Source organism: Lissotriton helveticus, chromosome 7 (genome assembly GCF_964261635.1).
Source record: "Lissotriton helveticus chromosome 7, aLisHel1.1, whole genome shotgun sequence".
NCBI lineage: Eukaryota > Metazoa > Chordata > Amphibia > Caudata > Salamandridae > Lissotriton > Lissotriton helveticus.
In genome coordinates, this window is record NC_136068.1 from 1,930,181,255 (window position 1) to 1,930,208,441 (window position 27,187).

A 27,187-nucleotide genomic window follows, 5' to 3' on the forward strand; every position below is an offset into this window, starting at 1 on the left:
CTCAACAGCACTCTGCACTCAACAGCACTCTGCACTCAACAGCACTCTGCACTCAACAGCACTCTGCACTCTGCACTCTGCCCCCAACAGCACTCTGCCCCCAACAGCACTCTGCCCCCAACAGCACTCTGCCCCCAACAGCACTCTGCCCCCAACAGCACTCTGCCCCCAACAGCACACAGCACTCATCAGCACTCAACAGCACACAGCACTCAACAGCACACAGCACTCAACAGCACACAGCACTCAACAGCACACAGCACTCAACAGCACACAGCACTCAACAGCACACAGCACTCAACAGCACACAGCACTCTGCCCCCAACAGCACTCTGCCTTTCAGTGATTATTAAGCACTGCCATCCAAGTACTTGAAGTGGCAGAATAAAAACACTAACAATTTTGAAACGATCATTCATTGATATTGGTGAATTCATGATGGTCACTGCAGCCGCACAGTTATTCTGCCTATGCCAAGCCAGTGCTCCTGTATTGTACTGAAATGTGACGTTAGTTTAACTTTATTGCAAAGTAGGTGATGACAGTACGGTCTGTTTAACGTTTGTCTAGCCTGCTAAATTCTGCTGTCCTAAGTTACTAGATCCATAAATTTGTAATCGGTAGAACAAGCTAATAAGACTTTTGGTTATGATAATGTGTCTGAATTACTATATATTTGCTCGCATGTGTTGTCTTACATTGTTACTCTAGCATCATTCAATAATTATTTTCACGTAATTTTCTACAAAATTGTAAACAGTCCTGTTTCTTGTTGTTCGAGGCTCTATTTGTCGAACTATCTATAATATTTATATTCAATTTTCTTATTGAGTGCTTAACTGTAATTTTAAATATTAGTAACTTAATGCAGGTCACCAGCTGCTCACTTTGTTGGAGATCTCAACTTGCTTAAGATCTTTGTCGCATTCATCTAGCACCGCCTACACGACGCTTGCATACAGAACACTATGCACGTGGACAGACAGGCCTAAATGCACAATTCCCCGCAGTACGCTATTTACACCGGCGTCCTTAGCACTCAATGTGGCGTTCATCCAGGCCCTGGTGCCCCTGCACATGCTGCGCTGTTGGCAGCCACGCCCCGGCCCCAGGGGTTGCATTTTTACTGTCTCGGCGCTATCTAACACACAACGTGATTTTTTCCGGCCCCGGCCTCCACCGTTGAAAAGTGGGGCAAGTGGACCCGCTGGTAGACGGGCAGCGAGGGGGTGCGGGGCCTGGGGCTTAGATGGGTATCTCGTTCTACTCAGCTACACCTTTTCTAACCGTCAGGGTGCCGTTCTCGTCATGATTGTACCAATGATTTCATATATCAACAGGTCTCGCCCCCTACGGCTCTGTGTGCCTGGCTGTACATTTCAAAATATTAATCTGTAACTCTGGGAGCTGTTGATGTAGTGACGCGTCTACTGTTTATATACACCTGGTGCTCATTGTACCAAAGGGAGAACGTATTCACGCATTCGTTTAATATATTATACATTTACATATATGTAATATATAATATTTATACATATATGTAATATAACATAGACATACGTTATATATATATATATATATATATATATATATATATATATATATATGAACCGCTCTATAGTCCTAACCACCGCACTCATTATCCCTTTTCACTGTATCTTGTTCACCAGCTGACACACCCCCACAAGCACTGAAAAGTGCACAAGCGCCTTGGAATCACGGTATACATGCTTCGTGCATAAACTGCTTCAGAAATACACTTCGCTCTTCTTTTCTGTTTACAGAAACTTGCATAACCGCTGGCAGCCAGACAGAAAGACATGGCGAGGGAAAGACGAACGGACAAGCAAACACAGATGAGCAACCTAGAAATTCGTGTATAGAGACAGGAACATAGACAGAGCGAGACACGGGCAGTGAGACAGGCATAAATAGATACGCAAGCATAGACAGAGACACTGACGCAGCGCGAGACAAGGGCAGTGAGACAGGCTGTACAGATAAGCGCACAGAGACAGCGAGAGGCGGACATATAGACAGAGACAAAGAAACAGAGACAGCGAAAGACAGAGGCATAGGGACACTGGGGGGGGCATGGCGAGAGACAGATAAACAGGCAACGTCATAGAAAGCACGAGACCGAGGGGCGAACACAGAAAGACACAGGGACCAGCAGAGGCCCCCGAGAGTGAGGCCTTGACAGAGGGTGCTGACGGTCACACAGACAGGCAGGCACAACGCCTAGAGGCGGCAGGCGCCGGGAGAGAGCGCTTCTCCACGCCGAGTGTGCTGCGAGCAGCCCCCGCTCTAATCTGGCTGATAATCTGCACTGTTAACATGGCATTATCCCTGATTTGTATCGTGTATCAGAATGCGTGCCCTCGGCTGCCGTCCCCGCGCGCTGCGCAGCGACGCTCGGCACCACGCAATGCTAAACAGTCAGCACACCATCGCTCATTATTCTTACAGACTGTAACGCAGAGGCAGAAAAAAAAACCCCGTAGCAACTTAAAACAAGAACTACAGTGTGGACGAGCATGTATGAGTCATCTTCTGTGAGCCTCGCCTGCTGCCTCTCGTCATTTAACATTGAACGCGCTCACCGCTGTGAACGCGTTCGCATCATCTGGCTTGCATTACACGGGCACTCTGACAGCTCGTAATTAAGATTAATCACTCTGCCATGCTCGCTCTCGCACACAAAATGCCACATCGGGCATGCGTACATTACTTACAGCCTATCACTTCAAGGCTACTACATACACAGCACAGGGAAGACGAATCACTGACCAGATGCCAGAAAACGCTAAGGAATGTCTGGAATTTCTCTCTCCAAGGCCCTCTTCTTCTTTTTTTTCTCCTTTAACATTAGTTCTCAAACTCCTCCCAGTTTCACTGGGAAGGAGTCCGAGCCCTAAAAAGGGAGAACAGTCATATTACTAATTGTATTGTATTGTAATTGCATTTGTATAGTGCTTACTACGCCTGACGAAACTATAACAAAAACAATGCCTATGGTAAAGGTTTTGAACAGTATAACTTAATTATAGAAAAGACACCACTAATTGTCCTTTCCTTACCTGTAATTATGGTCATACGAAATTAAATCACAATTGAATCAAAAGAACTTGTTTTCCTATATAACTTAAGGTTACATCAATCACTCAAAGGGGAAATATTAAAGCTATTTATTATTCGTTAGAGTTTGTTTTTTTCTTTTTAGTAACACATATTTTTACAAAACCATATGTACAAAACACAAATATACACAATTTATACAATACATACAAAAAACATTTCAAAATTAACCAATTTGTTGGTCTAAACTGCCCACATCTATTTCAAAAGAAGGACATTGACTATAATTATGTCAAAGCATTCCCTATATCCGGTCATTGTATCGCAATTTTCTTATGTTGATGCCTTATAAGGCATCAACATAAGAAAATTGCGATACAATATATGTCATTACATGAATAAGGAGCCTGATATTTGTTAGAGGGAGAAATTAATTGACCCTTTGAAGCCCTTATTTGCTTTTTGTTGATGACCGGATATAGGTAATGCTTTGACATAATTATAGTCAACGTCCTTCTTTTGAAATAGATGTGGGCAGTTTAGACCAACAAATTGGTTAATTATGAAATGTTTTTTGTATGTATTGTATAAATTGTGTATAACGAATAATAAATAGCTTTAATATTTCCACTTTGAGTGATTGGTGTAACCTTAAGTTATATAGGAAAACAAGTTCTTTTGATGCAATTGTGATTTAATTTCATATGACCATAATTACAGGTAAGGAAAGGACAATTAGTGGTGTCTTTTCTATAATTAAGTTATACTGGTCAAAACCTTTACCATAGGCATTATTTTTGTTATAGTTGCTTTATTCCCAGATGCCTTTGGGTTATTCAGGTTCCCCTGTTTATAGATATACTACGCCTGACGAGGCGTCAAAGCGCCTTTTTTGGCGAGTAGCACGCTACTCTGAGACCCATAGAGGATTAGTGTTGAATTAGTATAGTGAAACATGCAAGTACATTTTAAGTGGTGGATAGGTTAGCTAGTTATTTGGTTTAAGGAGGATAGAAGAGGAAAAAAGGTCTATTTATATAGTGCTTGTTACCTCTGATGGGGTGTTGAAGCATGCTACTCCGGAAACCCATAAAGGATTGGTGAAATATGGAAGTAATTTGAGTGGTGGATATTTGTCAGTTATTTGGAGTGAGAAGGATAGCAGAGGGATAGAAGGGAAAGAAAGGTTTGCGTTCATATAGCACCTGTTACCCCTGATGGGTGTTGAAGCGCTTTTCTGGCGAGTAGCACGCTACTCCGGGAACCCATAAATTATTAGCGTTAAAAATTAGTATAGTTATGTTATGTTATTAGACATTTATATCGCGCACGGATACTCAAGAGTGTCCCGGCGCGGAGGTGAACCATAACAGCGAGCAGCAGATTTAGATGGGTTGGTTAAAAAGGAAGGTCTTCAGCTGTTTCTTAAATAACGTGGCGTCTTGGATGTTGCGCAGCTCTAGAGGGAGAGAATTCCAAGCTTCGGCAGCCTCAACAGAGAGGGATCTACCCCCTAGCCGAACCCTGCAAAAGCGGGAAACGGTAGTCAGGCGCAGAGTGGTAGAGCGGAGGTTTCTGCGAGGCGTGTAGAAGGAAAAGCGTCTCTGGAGGTAAACCTGGCCAAGACAATGCAAGGCTCTGTGAGCCACCATAAGGGCCTTAAACTGGATCCGGTGAACAACAGGCAGCAAGTGCAGGTCTCGTAGGTGCTGCTTCATGCTAGTGCGCCCAGGGATTTGCAACAGAACCCTGGCCGCCGCATTCTGAATTACTTGCAGTTTCTTTGACTGGTAACCCGGGAGTCCAACGTACAAGCCATTGGCGTAGTCAATACGGGACAAGATAAGTGAAATAAGAAGTCATTTGAGTGGTGGATATGTTATTCAGTTATCGGATAGAGAGTAGTAGGTGGCGGGATAGAAGAGGGAAAAAGGTTTGTATTCATATAGTGCTTGCTACCCCCGATGGGGTTTTGAAGCGCTTTTTTGGAAAGTAGCATGCTACTCTGGAACCCATAAGGATTAGTGTTGAATTAGTATGGTGAAACATCAAATTTATTTGAGTGGTGGATATGTTAGTCAGTTATTTGGATTGAGAAGGGTTGGGGTGGGGTAGAAAAGGGGAAAAAAAGGTTTACATTTATATAGCGCTTGATGTATGGTGGGAGGCTGGGATTTCACCTATTTAAATCACATAGTGGCAGCTACATGTTGCCTGCACCGGTGATACAGGCGACAACACTCATTATTTGAAGCACTTGTGTGTGATTAATATGAGTCAAACAAACATAAGAGGAGTACCATCAGAAACTGCTTAGTAAAAGCGATCTGAGTGGGATGATTATAGGAAGAAGAGTCCTTCTTTTATTTATAAAACCCCTCACTCACCAACCTAGTTGGTGACCTGCTTCATCATCGGGGTCCACCCTGATAGCCGAGTGCCATCAGGGTGTGCTGCGACACCTGAATTACAGTGGAGCTGGTATTTGTGTGTGTGAAGTGAACAAAAAAATGTAAAAAATTGTCCTGGTATACTTGTGTGAAAAATAATTTTATTTGCAAGTTACTGGACAATATTAAAATTAAGTGTGTGGATACAATAAGGTATATTATGACCGTGTGTATCACTTATGTGTAAGATCTACATGTTTCAACCCGTCTGGTGGGAAGTACCGGGTTTTCGTCAGGACCATAGGAAAATGGGTGGTCAGGGCACACTAACGTCCTGCCAATCCTAGATTCCTTCAAACTACTGACAAAAATCTGTCGTAGTGGAAAAAACGCACCCAATTGGGCGCAAGAAAAGCAAAAAGACCTGGTGGAGAAAAAAAGCAAAAGTCACGAATATGTTAGTTCCAAGCCTGTAACGAAGTGCCGTGCTGACTCTCAAGTGTCTGTTTACTTTAGGTGCATCCCATTCAGAGCTTATTGTGATCGGTCGTGTAATGTAAGACTGTCCACCATGATCTGCTAATGGTGGGGCTTACATATGTTATTCTAGATTCAAGACAAAGTTCATCCGAGGCTAGAACTTGCACACTTTATCAATATAAGCGTGCTCTGTGATCAGTAGGTCGTTATTTTAATGGTCGAACACACTCAGCAATTTATTGTGCGTGGCTCCACTGCTCGCATTAGTATTAGCGTGAATTAACAACGACGTGAGATATTTATCCTATCATACATACAGTCACTCTGAGCATACAAACAGACACACATGCAGGGACCAGAAAAGGATCAGAGCTTACTCCTGTTTCAGGTCTATCAGGCTTCACGGGTTGGAGGGAAGGTGATCCTCTCAAAATGACATATTCTAAAGTGAGGAAATGGGAAAGGACAATCGTCAAGGGAACAGGCTCACGAGACGTAGATCAGCAAATGATCGGTACTCGGGCCGTCGGCGGAAATTCTACTTACAGTGATGTTGAGGTTCAATCGCATTGTACCTACTCGCCTCTCCGTGCTTCCCCGCTCGCGTTCTGAGGCGGCCGGCAGGATTAATAGAGTAAGGCCGATTTCCGGGGTGGGCGGGGTGACGCACGTGCGTGGTGACGCATAGCTGAGTGCGTATAGCAGGTGAAAACAAAGGAGGGACAAGGTTGAAGCTACTGTTAAGCAACGAATAGTAACATACGAAGGCTGATGGCGCTTCTGATTAAGAACGCAAAGGAATAGTGACTGGCTGAGGAGCTAATGTTGCTAAGCACGGAGAGTATCATGCAGAGGCTAAAAACGCTTCTGATTAAAAAGCAAGGGAGTTGGAGTAATAACTGGCTGAGGAGGGCATTTTGCTCCCGGGTGTTCGACTAGTTTTATATGCGAGAGCACGGGATATTCTAGGGACACATTTCAAAAATTCTTAGGAGGGTAGCCAAGTGTCATGGTAATACCATGACCTCAAGAACCGGTATGACTACATAGATAGTCTCGGGGTTAGGGAGGGCTTGAGTTTGAAAAGAGGTTATATATGGCCACTTGCAGGCGCGGGGACAAAAAAGAATGTTCGTGTCACTAGGGCATCAGATCACATGACGCTGGCCCACGGGATATTGTCATTCAGTCCTGTGACATGTGTGGATAATCTGTATATCCACCTCTGTTCCTTCTCGTAAAGGCGTTGCTGCATGTTGGCTCCAGGGGTGATTTGTTCGATCACTGTCCATCTCATGTCGTTGGGCGTGTGATTGTGTTCAAGGAAGTGGTCAGTCAATTTTGTTGCACTTTTTTTGCAGCGGATAGTGCTGCGATGCTCACAGATTCTTTGCTTGACCTTTCTTGTCGTCATCCCTATATAGCGTTTGTTGCACGTACATTCAATCAAATATACAATGTTGCAGCTATTACAGTTCGTGTGGGATTGTTGTCTCCATGTTTTGCCAGCTTTAATATTCAAAGTTTTTGTATTGTTGGTTAGGTGGCATACGCTGCAATTACCGCAGCGAAAATGTCCAGTGACATCAGGCAAGCCCCACACCTTTGTTAGTGATTGGCTGTCAGCTTGCTTCCTTGTTTTGGGCCTGGTGTTTACCAAAGTGTCTTTAAGGCTAGCTGATTTTTTTGTAAGAAAACAATGGCTTCTCCCAGCGGCGGTTACTAGTGCCGAGAATGGACCAATGTTTTTTGATGCTCTTGGACACTTGGTTAGAGATGGCTTTGAACGTGGTAACACAGGTAAGAGGTATTGTTTTTTCCGTGGGAGGTTTTTTTCTCTAGTAGAGCTTCTCTCGGTTGGTTCCTGGCACGCTTCTGGCATGTAGTTATGATCCTAGCTGGATACCCACGGACCTGCAGTTTTTCAGTTAGGTCAGCGGCTTGTTTTTTATAATCCGTTAGTTTGCTGCAGTTGCGCCTCAATCTCAGAATTGTCCATAAGGGAGATTTTCCCTAAGTGGACGGGGATGAAAACTCTCGAACTTGAGGAGGTTATTCTTAGCAGTAGGCATGTAGTGCGTTCTGGTCATCAAATGTTCATTCTCCTTTGTGATGACTACATCAAGAAACACTATTTCTTTCTCACTGAAGCAATGGGTGAATCTTAGGTTCTGATCGCAAGTATTAATCCATGCCGTGAACTCCATTAGCTGATCAAGTGGTCCCTGCCAGATGGCAAGGACATCGTCAATATAGCGTTTCCAGAATTTCAGATTGTCCTTGAAGGGGTTAAGATTGCTCAAAATGAACTTCAGTTCGAAATCATGGACATAGAGTCCAGCCACGCTAGGAGCAAAGACACTCCCCATTGATGTACCCCCCGTTTGGAGGTATAGAGACCCTTCGAATTCGAAGTAGTTGCGTTTTAGTGCTAATTTAGCACATTCAATGATAAAAGCTCTGGGTGTGTTAAAGGTCCAGTCCATCTCTCCCAGGGTATTTTCCAAAACCTTTAGCGTGTCATCTTGTGGTATACTTGTGTACAGGCTCTCTATGTCAAAACTCAGTAAGATTGTGTTCTAATCCACGTTGATGTCCTGTAGAAGACTCAGAAGACTTTTAGTGTCCTGTAAGTAAGTGGATGTTGCTTGCACAATAGTTTTAAGAAAGAAATCACAGAATCTAGACAATGGTTCCAATAGGGAGCCAATGCCTGACGCAATAGGGCGACCTGGTGGTGGCAGCTTCCCCTTGTGCATTTTGGGCAAGGTATAGAAATATGGTATCTTGCCTTCGGTGTTGCATAAGTAGTCTGCCTCCTGTTTCGATATCTTGCCCAGCATCTCTGCAGTTTCAACTTGACCCTTTATTTCTGATTGGAGTTCTAGGCTGGGGTCCGATGGCAAGATCTGATAGTTTTTAGTGTCACTTAGCAGGCGCTGGAATTCCTCGCAGTACGCGCTAGTGTCCATCACTACAAGTCCGCCCCCCCCTTATCGGCGGGTTTTATCGTTATGTTGTCGCAGGCGCGGAGATCCCTTAGTGCATTGCATTCAGCTCGACTCATGTTATGGAACTGTGTAGCATTACTCATTTCTTCCACATCATTATAGACGGCTTGTTCAAAGGTGATCACTTCTACCGGGACTGCGTGAGTGGGTGGCATAAAGGTAGATTTTTTCTTTAATCCGCTCTCATTGTGATTATCAGTAGCCGTGTTGGATCCTTGTTTCTCAAAGAAAGCTTTAAGTCTCAGCTTTCTAAAAAAGGTTGCCAGTTCGCAATGCAATTGGAATTTGTCGAGACGTGCGGTAGGGACAAAGCCCAAGCCTTTGTTTAGCACATTCATTTCTGTGTCTGATAGTGCTCTAGAGGATAAATTAGTAACTAGGTCCTCGCATTGCTTGTTCCCGCCTTGCTCCTGGTCTGGCCGCTCACAGGCTTGTCCTCTTCCCAATGTACTTGGTTCGTTTGTCTTCTTCTCCCTTTTCCCCGCCTGTCTCTGCCTAAAAAAGGAGGGCGGTATTGGTTTTGTTGAAACGGTGGAGGTTGAAAGTGTGGTTGGAAAGGTGGTTGCCAACCGTACATTGGGCACTGGGGGGGGTGGTTATAGGGATCTTGGAACATTGGTGGATTGAATGTTGGCCAATGATTCTGGCCTCTGTAACCACCTCTTGGTTTTTGTTTCGTAGCACTTGCGGTTGAGCCATTGCTACTGTTAGATGTAACGCTTGAAGCATCGGAGTCTGATGTAGGTTTTGTTGCTGGTACGAAATCGGGGTCAGAGTATGGGTAGGTTTTCACAAAAGAAAAACGTTTCAGATCTTTTTGAAATTTGGTCACTTTCTGTTGCGTGAGGTTTCCCTATATTCATTCATCTCTTTATTTATTTCGTCCAGCTTTTTCTTATATCCAGATATGCTGGGTTTTATCTGAGTTTCGGTTTTTTGAATTTCAATTAGAATGGCTTCTGATAGTCTTAGGGCTGTTTTGAGAATTAGCATGATCCAGTCATGTGTACAGTGCCATGCTATTAGGGCCCAGTCTTTCCTAAAAGCCGGGTCTTCTAGAAAAATCCGGGGAGCGTTGGTTACCAGGAGACCCTTGGGGGCCATGTTGTTGGTCACATATTCCTTTAGAATGGTTCCATGCAATATAGTTCTAATTCTATTCCTCTTCATTTCGGAAAGTTTTTCCCAATCCCCTGTCTGGGAGATGGTTTGCGAGATGCTCGCATCAGCGAATCCAGAGATATCTTCCAAGATGGCATCGATTTCCTCAGCGGAATAAGAAAGGCATTTGTTTTCCCCCATCGTGTGCCTTGTGTGTAGGTGATGTAAGCTAGGTGCAGAGTAGGATAAAGCAGGACAACTCTCGCAGCTGTGCGCTGCCTAGATACAATTAAACAAAAAGAGTAAGGGAATAAATTCACAAAGGTGAACGGAGAGTACTCCTAGTCCCCTGGGTATCAATATCAAACAAACATAAGAGGAGTACCATCAGAAACTGCTTAGTAAAAGCGATCTGAGTGGGATGATTATAGGAAGAAGAGAGTCCTTTTTTTATTTATAAAACCCCTCACTACCCAACCTAGTTGGTGACATGCTTCATCATCGGGGTCCACCCTGATAGCCGAGTGCCATCAGGGTGTACTGCGACACCTGAATTACAGTGGAGCTGGTATTTGTGTATGAAGTGAACAAAAAAATGTAAAAAATTGTCCTGGTATACTTGTGTGAAAAATAATTTTATTTGCAAGTTACTGGACAATATTAAAATTAAGTGTGTGGATACAATAAGGTATATTATGACCGTGTGTATCACTTATGTGTAAGGGCTACATGTTTCAACCCGTCTGGTGGGAAGTACCGGGTTTTCGTCAGGACCATAGGAAAATGGGTGGTCAGGGCACACTAACGTCCTGCCAATCCTAGATTCCTTCAAACTACTGGCAAAAATCTGTCGTAGTGGAAAAAACGCACCCAATTGGGCGCAAGAAAAGCAAAAAGACCTGGTGGAGAAAAAAAGCAAAAGTCACGAATATGTTAGTTACAAGCCTGTAACGAAGTGCCGTGCTGACTCTCAAGTGTCTGTTTACTTTATGTGCATCCCATTCAGAGCTTATTGTGATCGGTCGTGTAATGTAAGACTGTCCACCATGATCTGCTAATGGTGGGGCTTACATATGTTATACTAGATTCAAGACAAAGTTCGTCCGAGGCTAGAACTTGCACACTTTATCAATATAAGTGTGCTCTGTGATCAATAGGTCGTTATTTTAATGGTCGAACACACTCAGCAATTTATTGTGCGTGGCTCCACTGCTCGCATTAGTATTAGCGTGAATTAACAACGACGTGAGATATTTATCCTATCATACATACAGTCACTCTGAGCATACAAACATACACACATGCAGGGACCAGAAAAGGATCAGAGCTTACTCCTGTTTCGGGTCTACCAGGCTTCACGGGTTGGAGGGAAGGTGATCCTCTCAAAATGACATATTCTAAAGTGAGGAAATGGGAAAGAACAATCGTCAAGGGAACAGGCTCACGAGACGTAGATCAGCAAATGATCGGTACTCGGGCCGTCGGCGGAAATTCTACTTACAGTGATGTTGAGGTTCAATCGCATTGTACCTACTCGCCTCTCCGTGCTTCCCCGCTCGCGTTCTGAGGCGGCCGGCAGGATTAATAGAGTAAGGCCGATTTCCGCGGTGGGCAGGGTGACGCACGTGCGTGGTGACGCATAGCTGAGTGCGTATAGCAGGTGAAAACACAGGAGGGACAAGGTTGAAGCTACTGTTGTTAAGCAACGAATAGTAACATACGAAGGCTGATAGCGCTTCTGATTAAGAACGCAAAGGAATAGTGACTGGCTGAGGAGCTAATGTTGCTAAGCACGGAGAGTATCATGCAGAGGCTAAAAACGCTTCTGATTAAAAAGCAAGGGAGTTGGAGTAATAACTGGCTGAGGAGGGCATTTTGCTCCCGGGTGTTCGACTAGTTTTATATGCGAGAGCACGGGATATTCTAGGGACACATTTCAAAAATTCTTAGGAGGGTAGCCAAGTGTCATGGTAATACCATGACCTCAAGAACCGGTATGACTACATAGATAGTCTCGGGGTTAGGGAGGGCTTGAGTTTGAAAAGAGGTTATATATGGCCACTTGCAGGCGCGGGGACAAAAAAGAATGTTCGTGTCACTAGGGCATCAGATCACATGACGCTGGCCCACAGGATATTGTCATTCAGTCCTGTGACATGTGTGGATAATCTGTATATCCACCTCTGTTCCTTCTCGTAAAGGCGTTGCTGCATGTTGGCTCCAGGGGTGATTTGTTCGATCACTGTCCATCTCATGTCGTTGGGCGTGTGATTGTGTTCAAGGAAGTGGTCAGTCAATTTTGTTGCACTTTTTTTGCAGCGGATAGTGCTGCGATGCTCACAGATTCTTTGCTTGACCTTTCTTGTCGTCATCCCTATATAGCGTTTGTTGCACGTACATTCAATCAAATATACAATGTTGCAGCTATTACAGTTCGTGTGGGATTGTTGTCTCCATGTTTTGCCAGCTTTAATATTCAAAGTTTTTGTATTGTTGGTTAGGTGGCATACGCTGCAATTACCGCAGCGAAAATGTCCAGTGACATCAGGTAAGCCCCACACCTTTGTTAGTGATTGGCTGTCAGCTTGCTTCCTTGTTTTGGGCCTGGTGTTTACCAAAGTGTCTTTAAGGCTAGCTGATTTTTTGTAAGAAAACAATGGCTTCTCCCAGCGGCGGTTACCAGTGCCGAGAAAGGACCAATGTTTTTTGATGCGGTAATTGCAGCGTATGCCACCTAACCAACAATACAAAAACTTTGAATATCGAAGCTGGCAAAACATGGAGACAACAATCCCACACGAACTGTAATAGCTGCAACGTTGTATATTTGATTGAATGTACGTGCAACAAACGCTATATAGGGATGACGACAAGAAAGGTCAAGCAAAGAATCTGTAAGCATCGCAGCACTATCCGCTGCAAAAAAAGTGCAACAAAATTGACTGACCACTTCCTTGAACACAATCACACGCCCAACGACATGAGATGGACAGTGATCGAACAAATCACCCCTGGAGCCAACATGCAGCAACGCCTTTACGAGAAGGAACAGAGGTGGATATACAGATTATCCACACATGTCACAGGACTGAATGACAATATCCCATGGGCCAGCGTCATGTGATCTGATGCCCTAGTGACATGAACATTCTTTTTTGTCCCCGCGCCTGCAAGTGGCCATATATAACCTCTTTTCAAACTCAAGCCCTCCCTAACCCCGAGACTATCTATGTAGTCATACCGGTTCTTGAGGTCATGGTATTACCATGACACTTGGCTACCCTCCTAAGAATTTTTGAAATGTGTCCCTAGAATATCCCGTGCTCTCGCATATAAAACTAGTCGAACACCCGGGAGCAAAATGCCCTCCTCAGCCAGTTATTACTCCAACTCCCTTGCCTTTTAATCAGAAGCGTTTTTAGCCTCTGCATGATACTCTCCGTGCTTAGCAACATTAGCTCCTCAGCCAGTCACTATTCCTTTGCGTTCTTAATCAGAAGCGCTATCAGCCTTCGTATGTTACTATTCGTTGCTTAACAACAGTAGCTTCAACCTTGTCCCTCCTTTGTTTTCACCTGCTATACGCACTTATTATTATTATTATTATTTTTAATTTTACAGATTTTTATATCGTGCCTGGTGACCCTTGGGCATCCCCGCGCTCTTCCAAAAAACAGAGGCACCGTAACAGAGGAGAGCGGCATTAAACAGGGAACAGGTGGGTCTTTAAAAGTTTACGGAACCGTAAAGAACTCGTTTCAGAGCGTAGGAATAACGGAAGGGAGTTCCACAAAGTTGCAACGTTTATGGAAAATCTTCTGCCGCCAGTCCTGGCCTTCCTTACTCTCGCAACTTGTAGCAGATGTTGGTGATCCGAGCGCAGGGTACGAGGGGCCTTATAGGGTTGGACCATCTCCCGTAGGATCGGTGGCCCTTTGCCCTGCAGGATTTTGTGGGCCATGCAGAGTGCTTTAAAATTCACCCTCTCTCTGATGGGAAGCCAATGAAGCGCCTTAAGCGCCGGGCGGGCAGATTGGCGCCTGGGCAGATCCGTCAAGAGCCTAGCAGCAGCATTTTGTACTTGCTGCAGTTTGTTTAGGGTTGTTTCTGGAGCCCCCAGAAACAGCGCATTGCTGAAATCCAGCCGTGAGATGATGAGTCCCTGGATTAGCAGCCTCCTCGAAGCCATCGGGAGGAGAGGTAGGATCTTCCGGGCAGACCGGAGCAGACCAAAGCACATGCCTGCTGTCTTTTTGGCGTGAGTCCTAAAAGAAAGGTCCTGCTCTAGCCACACCCCCAAGCTCTTAATCTCCTGTTTGGGGGTGGGTGCCATTCCCAGGCAGCTGGGCCAGCTGCTCGGTGAGAGGGAGGGAGGGGAGTTCCCCAGCATCATCACTTCGGTTTTCGAACCGTTAAGTTTGAGTGCTGAGCTGCACATCCACGTAAAGATCTGAGATAAACAGGTGTGCAGCCGGTCGGGTTGGTTTGCCGCCTGGGGGAACCCTACCACCAGCTGGGTATCATCAGCATAGCTGATGATCTTAATACCCAGTGGCAGCACCACACTCTCCAGAGGGGCCATATAAATGTTGAACAATGTAGGGCTCAACGATGAGCCCTGTGGCACACCACACTGGAGAGGGACAGATGTTGATTTCTCCTGGCCTTCCCAAACCTCAAACGTCCGGCCCTCCAGAAATGACGCGAACCATTTCAGGGCCATCCCGGAGACCCCCACCCCCGCCAGCCGATGGAGTAACACCTGGTGGTCTACGGTGTCAAATGCCGCACTGAGGTCCAGGAGGATCACTGCCACCGATCCCCCTGAATCCAAAATGCTCCTGGCATTCTCCACGACTGCGAGCAGGGCAGTGTCCGTCCCCTGACCAGGGCGAAAACCCGTTTGGGAATCACCCAGGAGGGAATTGGATTCCAGAAAACCCCATAGGCGCTTATTCACGAGTTTCTCCGCCACCTTGCTAATGCCGGGGAGCAGAGAGATGGGCCTAAAATTAGCAAGGTCGGCGGCGTCCAGGCTAGGCTTCTTCAAGAGGGCCTTGACAACCGCTCCCTTCCAACTGGGGGGCACCACTCCTTTGGAAAAAGAAAGGTTTATAAGGTCAGTCACAGGGCCGCCGATGGTAGGGGCGACCTGCTTCAGGTATTTCATCGGTACGGGGTCTCGCGGGGACCCACTCTTCACAGTCGCCGTGACCCCGAGAGCTTCCTCCACAGTGACTAGACCAAAGAAATCCAGCTCCACTGACCGCGGCCCGGGTCGAGGCCCTGGGCTGCCACCCGAGTGTGTCTCCTGGGCTAGCCGAGGAAGAGAAGCCAAGATGTTTTCGACTTTGGTCTTGAAGAAAGAAGCCAGTTCGGAACATTTCTCACGTGGGTTGTCGTGAGTAACCGGGGGTTCAGGAGTTTGCAGGAGTTTGCAGGAGTTCTCTGATAACCCTGAAAGATTCCTTCGAGGAGTTAGAAGAGAGACCTATTCTCTCCTCGAAGAACACCGATTTCGCTGCCTTGATGGCAGATTTATAGGTACCGAGAGCCACCCGATATTCTGTCCGGCTGTTTTCACTCCAGTCCTTCCTCCAAATCCGCTCCATCCTCTTGCAGCCCTTCCTGAGTGTTCTCAGCTCTGGTGTATACCAGGGGGCTGATCCCACTCTTCTACCCCTGGTAAGTAATCTTTTCTTCGGGAGAATGGCATCGAGCGAATTGGTCAGCCAGGTGCTAAGATTCACATCGGCTACCAGTGGATCAGACCCAAGAAGGGGCCGGGACGACTCCAAATGTGTTGCCCAAATGTCCACTGGAAGCCTAGACCAGGCTCTTTCAACCATAAATACCCTGGGGGTTGATGCCACTGAGACATCAAGCTGCCATCGGGCCGGGACCAAAAAGTGGTCTGTCCAGGGCAGAGCCAACGCGGGCAGTACTTTGAGGCGATCCGAGTTTGAGAATATAGGATCAAGCAGATGTCCCTTCACATGCGTTGCACCCGAGTTGGCCAGGCTGATCTCAAACGCCTTGAGGTCGAACTGCAGATCTGCACCCAGAGAGCCAGAAGGGTCATCAAAGTGAATGTTGAAATCCCCCAATGCCACAAAGTTGGCAGTAGAGGAGGCAAGGAGCGCGACCGTTTCAAGGAAGGAGTTGATAAAATTGCCCATAGTCCCAGGGGGGCGGTAAATAAGAAGGCCCGCCAGGGACGCCGTAGGCGACAGACGTAGGGAGAACTGACAGCTCTCGCAGTCGCTCAGCCCTCCATCTTGGACCTTACACACTAACGTATCCCTGTAAAGGATGGCAATTCCTCCGCCCCGCCCCACAGGTCTGTCTAGATGAAATATAAGGAAGCCTGGTGGAAGTGCTCTGACCATGTCCGGGCCGGAGCATGAGGAAATCCAGGTCTCCGTTAGGAATAGGACATCCAGTTTATGATCAAGAATAAGAGAGTTAATTTCGGTCGCGTGGTTGGGTAGAGAGCGACAGTTCAGCAAAGCTAGTGATAACACAGAGTTATCCAGATCCGGATTGCAGGCCCCACAGGGGAGGAACGGGTATCCGTCCACGTGAGCAAAGCTACAAGTAGATGTAATTGGGGACCGCCAAGAAATAAGTTCATCCCTCCTATACCTAAAACATGTAGAGGGTGGCTCCTGTGAGATAGGCAGGGGGACCAGCCCTAAGCCCGTCTGGGCCCGGACGGGCACAGACTGGCTGAACTCTGGTGTAACTCCGGCGTCAGTCCGGCGTCCCCGCTGCGCGTGGCCGCTGCGCGTCAGCATGGCTACCTAAGTATTCTCCTAGCGAGGTAGAGAGAGGACTTCAACACGTGCTAGGACCCACTCACCTAAAATGGCCGCCACGAGTCAGGGGCAGAGGACCCACAAAGAGCGGTGATTTCCACTATTATAGTGCAAGTATGGTGACAGAGGTGGGGGTATGCGAGGCCAGGCTGATTAAGAACAAGGGATAAGTATTCAGAAACAAGATAAATAAAAGACAAAAGACGCACTCAGCTATGCGTCACCACGCACGTGCGTAACCCCGCCCACCCCGGAAATCAGCCTTACTCTATTAATCCTGCCGGCCGCCTCAGAACGCGAGCGGGGAAGCACGGAGAGGCGAGTAGGTACAATGCGATTGAACCTCAACATAACTGAAAGTAGAATTTCCGCCGACGGCCCGAGTACCGATCATTTGCTGATCTACGTCTCGTGAGCCTGTTCCCTTGACGATTGTCCTTTCCCATTTCCTCACTTTAGAATGTCATTTTGAGAGGATCACCTTCCCTCCTCCCCATGAAGCCTGATACACCCGAAACAGGAGTAAGCTCTGATCCTTTTCTGGTCCCTGCATGTGTGTCTGTTTGTATGCTCAGAGTGACTGTATGTATGATAGGATAAATATCTCACGTGGTTGTTAATTCACGCTAATACTAATGCGAGCAGTGGAGCCACGCACAATAAATTGCTGAGTGTGTTCGACTATTAAAATAACGACCTACTGATCACAGAGCACGCTTATATTGATAAAGTGTGCAAGTTCTAGCCTCGGACGAACTTTGTCTTGAATCTAGTATAACATATGTAAGCCCCACCATTAGCAGATCATGGTGGACAGTCTTACATTACACGACCGATCACAATAAGCTCTGAATGGGATGCACCTAAAGTAAACAGACACTTGAGAGTCAGCACGGCACTTCGTTACAGGCTTGGAACTAACATATTCGTGACTTTTGCTTTTTTTCTCCACCAGGTCTTTTTGCTTTTCTTGCGCCCAATTGGGTGCGTTTTTTCCACTACGACAGATTTTTGTCAGTAGTTTGAAGGAATCTAGGATTGGCAGGACGTTAGTGTGCCCTGACCACCCATTTTCCTATGGTCCTGACGAAAACCCGGTACATCCCACCAGACGGGTTGAAACATGTAGACCTTACACATAAGTGATACACACGGTCATAATATACCTTATTGTATCCACACACTTAATTTTAATATTGTCCAGTAACTTGCAAATAAAATTATTTTTCACACAAGTATACCAGGACAATTTTTAACATTTTTTTGTTCACTTCACTTCACACACACTAATACCAGCTCCACTGTAATTCAGGTGTCGCAGCACACCCTGATGGCACTCGGCTATCAGGGTGGACCCCGATGATGAAGCAGGTCACCAACTAGGCTGGTGAGTGAGGGGTTTTATAAATAAAAGAAGGACTCTTCTTCCTATAATCATCCCACTCAGATCGCTTTTACTAAGCAGTTTCTGATGGTACTCCTCTTATGTTTGTTTGATATTGATACCCAGGGGACTAGGAGTACTCTCCGTTCACCTTTGTGAATGTATTCCCTTACTCTCTTTATTGTTTAATTGTGATTAATAAGAGTGCCATGGCTTCTATGCACTAGGGCGGTGCATGGGCTCATGGCCACAAGCTGAACGTGTCACTTTACCTACCCCCGTAAATTTAGTTCCTGGTTTCAAGGGAAAGTAACTTGCGTATTGTGGCCGTGGCTCCACACAAGTGTTAATATTCTTGACTTCAGACATGCACAGTAGGTGGAAAACATGTCCAGAGCACGAAAGTGATAATCCGCAATCTTTTTCACCATTGCTTGAGCGGGAAAGATGTTAACTCAGGCTTTCAATACACAATTCACATGGACAACATATTTAGCAAGATGGAATGTTTTAGGTCGAATGCTGAGAGCAGACGTATCCCTGTTTTGCACCTTTTGGGATCTTAATAAAAAAAAAAAAAGTTATGTGAAAAGTAGCGCCAACAGTTGCCACGAGACAGACCTGTATAGCGACATTTAGGTGCTCTTGAAAAATAAACAGACTTTTGTTTACTCCAGCACCTACCCTCACTGAGGTGCAGTCTACCTCTAAGGTACATAGTAGAAGGTCTCTCACTGGCTCCTTCTTTGTCTCTCTAGCACACACGCACTTTTATCTCACTAGCACATTCCATTATCTCTCTCTAACACACACACACTTGCCTCTCTCTCTCACACACATATACATACTCGCGTTCTCCTATCCACTCCCTTTCCCTCCCCTCTACTCCTCTTCACACCCCCTCACTCCCCTGCTCCGAAATCTGCCACCAACTTCTATTCCACACAGCCGATTCTGCCACTTCTGCCGCCTGCTCCCTTTCTTGACGCTGGCATCCCCTGCAGGGGACCTCCCTTCGTCCACACAATCACAGAATCTGCTTCTCTTGAAGGGCAGCTCTTGACGCCTCATGATCTCTTATGTCCCAACCAGTGACTTTTTAAATAAAAAAAATAAAAAATCCCAAATGTTTGGTCTGGCCTATTTTGACTGTGTTCCCTCACGGACTATCACATTAAGACCCCTGCCCATCTTATCCTTCCTGGCCCAACACTTACCACGCACCCTCCAGCCCGCTTAGCCCCATCCTTTCATACGTGGCTGGTCTGTGGCTGCACTCTTAAATGTTAAGCAATGTTTCACCACACTCGCTGCATGTCTCGAGGGAGACCAAAGATAGTTCCAGTTGTCATCCAAGTCCCTTTCGTGCGAGCCTGTAGTAATCACTGCACTGACAGGGGTTCCAGTCCCGTCATCAAAACATGCACGTCGCCTGCCACCCTCTTGGAACCCAACCCCCACGGCATATAAAACACGGGTGTCCCCCTCCGGTGAATACCCTGCTTTAACGGATGTCGTGTTTGGGGGCACGTTTAAGGAGGGTGGCAGGACTGCTGCTCTGGCACAATTCTCACCTGCATTTTTGTATTGCACATCCCTTGAAGTTCCAGTATAAACCAGAGGTGTGCGCATCCTGCGAACAGGCACCAATAACAGAAGGAAGGGCAGAGAGGAAAGAAGAGCTGTGGCAATGCTCTCCCCAGCAACTCATCTCACCCCTGGACGCCTCCATGCCCCCGGGGAGCATAAGCCCTCTCCCTGTGGGTTCCCCACACCTCACAATGAGTGCCTCTGATTTTCCCTCCTGCCGTTTGCGGGGATGTTCAAAACGTTCAGCTCACCCACCTCTGTTTCAAGCAGTGACTCATCAGGCGACTTGACAGTGCACTAATGCTTGCACAAGGAAGGTAACACCAGAACAAGTGCTGTGGGAAGAGCAGGACTGTCTATGGATAATACACCTTTTCTTGACACCATATGTCCCTTGTACAGCGTGGAGTTTATTTTGTGTACTGAGCAGATTAAATAAATAAAGCATGCAACACAAATACCTTTCTTTTCGCAGGATTCCTTCTGTCAGGAAGGTGCGCTGAGTCCCTTTGCCGGCCACGGGCATTCGGTTTAGTTTACATTCCTATTTAGTGTCATGCCCTTGCAGACTGTTAAACATGGCTAATATTTTTCCCCTTGAAAGGTGGCGACCCTAACTGCAGCTCCTTCTTGATAACAGCGCTGTGAATAAATGCTGCCACTTCACAGCTCTGTCACTTATTTATTGTCCTTCAAAAACAGGTCATTTTCTGTTTATACCACACAGATGTGGCAGGAGGCAGACCGCGTGAAAGCCCCTCTGCGCAGCTCGTACCCCCGGTCTAATAGTAAAGGCGGTGTACGTTAAAACTGCCTGCTGGGTCCCTCGGTAGCCCCATTGTGTGCTTTGCACGCCCAGGCTAATATGCAGCTTTCTATCACCACAGGGGTCCGACACCCCCATCCCCTTCCCAGCGGGGACGCTTTATCTTTGTCGGCGGAAAGAGACACTTGCCTTTCACACTGATTGTCTTTCTAAAAGACGCTCTCCTAACAATAAGCAGGCTCTCTCCTTTCTTAGTTCCTTGAGTGATCTGCGCACTTACAGATTAATTCTGAGCGCTTCGTGAAGGCTGTATGCGCGCGCGCACAGGCGCGCAGGTTGGAGGGAACATAGGTGGTCGAGCTTGTTCGCGTTGAGAAAGCTGCTGCTCAAGTTAAAATCTACCCGAGCGGCAGAGAAGGGAAAGAAGGGACCGCTTGCGCTGTGCAAGGTGCGATTCGCGATGATTGCACAGTGCGGACAAGCATACGCACTGTGCTATCACTGCAAACTGCATTTTTCTATGGAACTCCGCTGCTTGCAGAGTTCCGCGTAGGGCGGCGGAGTTTGTTTGCCACTTCGCGGAGTTCCGTGTAGCGCAACTCCGTGAACTCCGCCCAGGCTTAGTGATATGGCAGTTCATTCCAGTAAGAGAGGGTCAGATATGAGAAAGACCCCGCCCGCTCTCATCAGGAAGTTTTGCCGTCTGTGAGAGGCCCAACATTTTCCATCGGTTTGGGTCCAAGTAGGTCTTTGGTCATATCTTCCTCTTTTATCCCAGTGATACGGTTTGTTCAGGTGTACCCACTATCCCTGCCTAGAAGTCAATAGTGAAAGTTTGAGGAGTAGAAAGAAGGGGTGTGAAGTCACTGCCTGGAGGTGTCAATAGATTTGGTGATATGGATCAGTCTGGGGAACAAGGCGGCTGCAGACTTACGATCGCCTCTATTGGTCCATACATGTCGACGGCAAATAGCTTAACATGGAGTCAGTACCAAGGCTTTGGTCTCCTTGATTGTAGCTGCTGCACATCTACCTGGATCAAGTAATACCATCTATAGGGCCACAGATGGGGGTACGTGACTCGTTTTTTAATGCTGAAAAATCTGTATCAGTATTACATTGTTTTCAAAATGCAGTCAAATGCCAACACAACAGCAACTAAACGGAAGCAATGATTCACTTTCTATGATATATATAATTCGATCAATATTTTTTTTCAATTGCCAAATACCGTGTTCATATTAAAACAGAACTATATAATTTCTGTAAAATACAGGTGAGTTATGGTGGTGTGATTTTAACAGATTCTTAATTTCAGGACACAATAAAATCGTACGAAACATGTCAGAACCACAAGAACATTTGAAACAAAAATAATCTCATGTCGGTTGGTTACAAGCACAGGAACTGTGTCCACTGGGTTTTTCCTGCCTCAGGTCACTGTGTTCTGCTGTAAATGCCCCAGATGTAGTGCATTTCTGATAACTTGGCGTGGGTGTGTGCACACAGTTGGGTCATGCACCACGATCTTAATCTAAGTTCATCTAGGTTCCTGTATAGTTGTATTTAAAAATGTACCACAGAGGTATTCATTTCTGAAATTTCACGTCTGTCAATTGTGAAATGAGCAAATGCTTATCATCATTACAAAATTAATGAATGTTTTACTTTATTATCAGGTCCTCTTATTTCCAGCACTGTAATATCAGTAAGAGCGAAAGAGAAGCCAACGGTGTGTCCCACTGACGAGCAGGATCTTGGCGGAAGACACATTAATAAGGGTGCCATGAGTAAGTAACATGGGCACGAGTTGTGCCCTGACAGCTGTAGGTATTTTATTATATTTTATTAAGTGCAGTTGAGAAGTAAGACCATTCCTTTTTTTTTTATTTTATTTTTTTACCTCTGTCACCCTCCCTCTCTGTCATTTGTTTGTTGTCTGTGCTTTGTCTCTTTGTCTTTTTTTATTCTTCTCTCCCTTCCCCATAAGCCCTCCTGCAGCCCTGAGGATGTACAGGGAATTCAACGCCAAAGCACAGCTAGAGAAAGGCTTGGGCAAAACCCCTCCTCACAAATATCCTCAAAAGCCTTCCTCCAAATGTGTTCTTTACAGATTTCCAGTTTGAAATGTGGGAGTTTAGAGCACCTGAGGTCATCCTCCTCATCAGCACAAAGCTTTTATATAGCACGGTGACCAAGACTCCGCAGCCCAGCATATGATCGAGCAGAGTAGACTCAGGTGTTCTATAGAAAAAGAAAGGTTTCCTGCGATGGTTAGGAGTTGTGTACTGTCAAACCGGGTCAGTAGAATTCATAGAGTTTTGTCTTTACACCACAGAGGGCTCTGGAACCGATCCTGAGAGGTTACTTGGCATCAAAAGGGAGGAAACGCCACATCTGAAGAATCCTCAAGACTCGGATACTAGAGAAATACAGAAGAGTCTCAGTGCAGGTGAAGAATCATGGTTGTGAGATATATTGAAAAAAGCATTGCAAACACTCCTGTCCTGCTCCTATCATCTTTCTCCTACATCCATCAAAAATCTTAAAATTACTAGAAAAGAAACAATTTTACGACTGCCCCTTCCATCATTACCTCTATGGGGGGAGGAGACTGAGTGGGCTATTACCGGCGACCCAAGTGACTATTGAGGCATGGTGGAAAGTGGATAGATGTATGGGATGGAAACACAAAATCACTCTCAAAACTCTGCTGTGGGTGGGCAGGCCTTAAGGAAATTGTGAAGTGTGAGGGTTCGACACATGGCATCGTAATGGTATCTCCAGGGTGGGAGACTTGTTTGATGGAGCTGCCCTGATATCTTTTACCACCCTCCAAAGTGAATTTCACTTAAAGGACACTCATTGTTCACATCATTATAGCTTACATTTTAAACATGCCTAGAAAGCAGAAAACATCCCTGCAGATCGCCCAGGGTATGCACCCCTTGAAGGGACCCATAAATGAAAGAATGATGTAGGGGAGCTAGATGATCTAGATTGCGCTAATGTTCCCACTCTAGGTGGCGATCAAATCAAGGTTGCAAATCATCCAACTTAAATCCTTTACCTGATTTATTATGACAGGGCTCACCTCCTCATAGGAAGGGCGGCATCACCGAATGCCAGGCGATCAATTGAACACTGTTGTCACACTGAACATGCCCAACCATACGCTCTTTCTGGCGAAAAGTACTCCGGGAACTGAGTACGGTAATAGGAATGACATTGCCCGAAGACCCCAAGTACATACTTTCAGGCAAACCCAATGAGATTGACCTTCCACATATGACATTATTGTTTTGGGCTTAATCATAGCAAAAACGGATCTGGCCAATCACTGCGGGGAGGAGGGGGCTGAAATTCCCTCTTTGACGGAAGGTAAAGCAGGTATGGATCTATATACGGCAGAGGAAAGAGTTGTATGTCAGAGCAGAGTCTGCCTACCTACATTTTGCCAAATATGGGTTAGCTGGATCAATCATTATGGACTTGAGCTGCAAGAAAGTGTTAATGGTATGTTCCAAACACAAAACCTCTAATTTGTGTAACTTGGTTTATCATGCCCACCGAATGGTTGAAGCCGTTCCATCTTCTCTTCTACTGTCCTCATTGGTCGATGTGAAAACCTTTGCAGGACTGATGCCCTTCTGCTTTCTCTATTTGTTTATATGGGTCAATAGGTTGTGCTCCATTTGTCCTAACTTAAAAAACCAAGTAAAAATATATATTTTTAAAAATTTTAAATTAGACTTCGCACACAACGTTATGGGGACAATGTAGGTAGCTGATGCCAGTGTGAGATTTAATGAAAAATGCAACAGAGGCATCTTAGAGATGCCCCATAAAAAACAACCTCCCACTAGTGTCCAGGCTGAGTGGCTGCTTCCAGCTGCCACCACCAGACATGTTTCTGGACCCCTGGTTCGAGAGCCTGCTGCTCTCGGGGGCCTGAAACAATGCACATCCCGGGATGAGGTGCCAAGCCTTCTCCCCCAGGATGGGCAGGGTTCACGAAGGGGAAGCTTCGAAGGCTTCTCGCCTTTGTGAGCATCCCCAGGCCACATGCTGCTTTCAGCAACTGGTCCCCACTGGTTCTAACTCCCACTTTGGGTGGGAGAAGTGGCGGGAAAAACAAGTGAAGAAGAGAGGTGTGCCCACCTCTGCCAACTCCACCCCTCAGGTGGGGGAGGCGAGGTGACATACAACTCTCAGTCCCCACCATCTTGCAGATGGGAGGACTCAGCCAACCAGGGAAAGGCTTATGCCCCCCTCCCACTGAAAGGTGGCATAATAGGGGGTGTACCCATCGCAGGGAACGGACCCATTGGTCCCAACCTTTTACCTACCTGTAACGACGCCCCTAAATCTAGTATTTAGGGCCACTCCTGAACCTTGCTTCCTCAGGCAAGAACCTGTAAGAAGAAAAGAAGGACCGAACAGCCGTGCCGAAGCTAACAAGAGGAGAACGCCCACTGACTTGGCCCCAGCCCTACCAGCCTGTCCCCACCTCAAACCTGCTCCAGCAGAATCCCGGTGTATCCTGCAGCCAGCAACCTCTACAATCCCGGAGGAAATGCCTGCCTTCAATCCCAAAGACTCTGTCTCCTGTGAACACCGGATTTGTTCAAACACAAACTCCAGTTCCGCACCGCTCTGCACCCGACGCCCACGGCCTGAGTTGGAGTGATCCCAACACCAAGAGGAGGTCCCCCCCGGCGATCTTGACCCAAGATACGGCAACCGATGACCTGCCTCAAGCCTCCAGCCGACGCCTGCAGCCTCAAACCGGAAGGTCCCCCAACCGCGACCAGGAGCTGATAAGAAGATCCAACCCTAAAAGCAGCCCTGCACCCATCGCCCCACGGCCCTGGGTGGCCCAGCCGACAGTGGCTAACCAACCCCCAATATCCCAACTTACCTCTCCAAGTGGTGGCTTCACCCAGAAGACCTTAGTCCCCGAGCCTGCAGTGCTTTTGTAAACCGGAGACTCCTCATTGAAAGCTACAGGGCTACTCACGGTAAAACAGCACTCTGCACCCGGCCCCCCCAGTGCCGCTGAGGGTGCATCTTATGTGCTGGCCTAAACCCCCATTTGCATTGAGCTTAAGTCCAGGAGCTTACTCCCACAACCCAGTGGCCTGCTCGTCGAGAGCCACCAACCGGAGGCCCCCTATCCCCCATTGGAAGCATTGGGCCTCAGCCCTCTGCACCTGGCCGCCCTTGTGCCGCTGAGGGTGTAACAAGAGTGCATCCTTGACCCTGGGGGACCCCTGAGTCTAACCTCAGAACACCAACTCCTACAACAAAGTACTTTAAAACCGACAACAATATTTTCCTCCATAGGAGAACAGTGACTGTTTTTCTGTGAAAAGTTTCTAAGTGTGGAGTTGGAAAACCTGAAAAATTCTTTAAAATTGCACTAACTAACAAAAACGCTTTTACTTGCCTGTTTACAGGAAATGTCCCAGTGCAGTATTCAGGCATACTGTTTTGTGTAATATAAGTAATCTCAAAAGTAACTTACCTGTAATTTTACTAAAAATCTCAAACAAAGTATATGTACTGTATTATGAAAAGCATTGCACTATCAGTAACACTACTAAATTCAAATCAAAGTAAATTTGCAATTGCAATTCAAACAATTAACAAACTGCATTACTACCGTAAAGTATTTATTGCTTACCTGTGCCAGGCTTTCTTGGTTCCAGAAAATAAAATAACTAAAAGAATATTTGGAGTGTGTGAATTCATTTGCTGACTGAGTGTGTACGACAAATGCTTAACACTGTCGTCTGATACTGCCTTACTGCTCGACCAAGCTACCACAAATAGAGGGTGAGGTGCTATCTAACTTTACCTCTGCCTACCTTTGGGGTTCCACTTGACTCTGTGCACACTATACTTCACTTTGGTGTAGTATATACAGAGCCAGCTTCCTACAGTGCCCACATCAGGATTGGTAGGTTTTTAATGGGCACCTCTGAGGTGCCCTCTGAGTACATGTTACAATAAATCCCACTCTGGCATCGATGTGGATTTATTGTGAGGAGGAGTTCGGTACCAAACTCTCCAGTGTACTGTGAAGCAACCATGGAGCTGTGGAACTCGAGTTGTTGAGTTTCCAGTCCATGTACCCTCTATGACTCCCCTGGCACATACAGCTTTAAGGAATAGACCCCAATATTGTAGGGACATATCTGCATGAGCAGATGGGCCCACACCTGGGATATAGTGCACCTTGCCTTAGAGCTGGTAAGGCCTGCTAGAGGGGTGACTTACCTATATTTTAGGCAATGCTATCTGCCATGTCAACTTTTTATTTTGTCTGCACCAGGCCGTGCATGCTGCAGTGGCAGTCTGCAGGGCCTAGGTGAGGCGTCCCTAGGGTACCCTCTTCAGCACCCAGGCCCTTGGTACTCGGGTACCATTTACTCGGGCCTTACATGGGGCCTGAAGGGCCAACTGGGGAATAGTTTTTAGGGAAGGAGCATTAGCACAGGAGCCCTGATTGGCAGAGACCCTCTGCCCTACAATCAAAACTAGGCAAAAAGTGGGGGCTAACCATG

General features: G+C 46.4%; 1 protein-coding gene across 1 annotated transcript in view; it reads left to right on the forward strand.

The window, feature by feature from the left end:
* Window positions 1-27,187, forward strand: part of LOC144770920 (uncharacterized) — a 71,579-nt gene that overhangs the window by 24,014 nt on the left and 20,378 nt on the right. Inside the window, exons 3-4 of the mRNA XM_078655738.1 lie at window positions 22,298-22,408; window positions 22,957-23,070. Coding sequence (XP_078511864.1) covers window positions 22,298-22,408; window positions 22,957-23,070 — 225 coding nt within the window. The remainder of the gene's footprint in view (window positions 1-22,297; window positions 22,409-22,956; window positions 23,071-27,187) is intronic.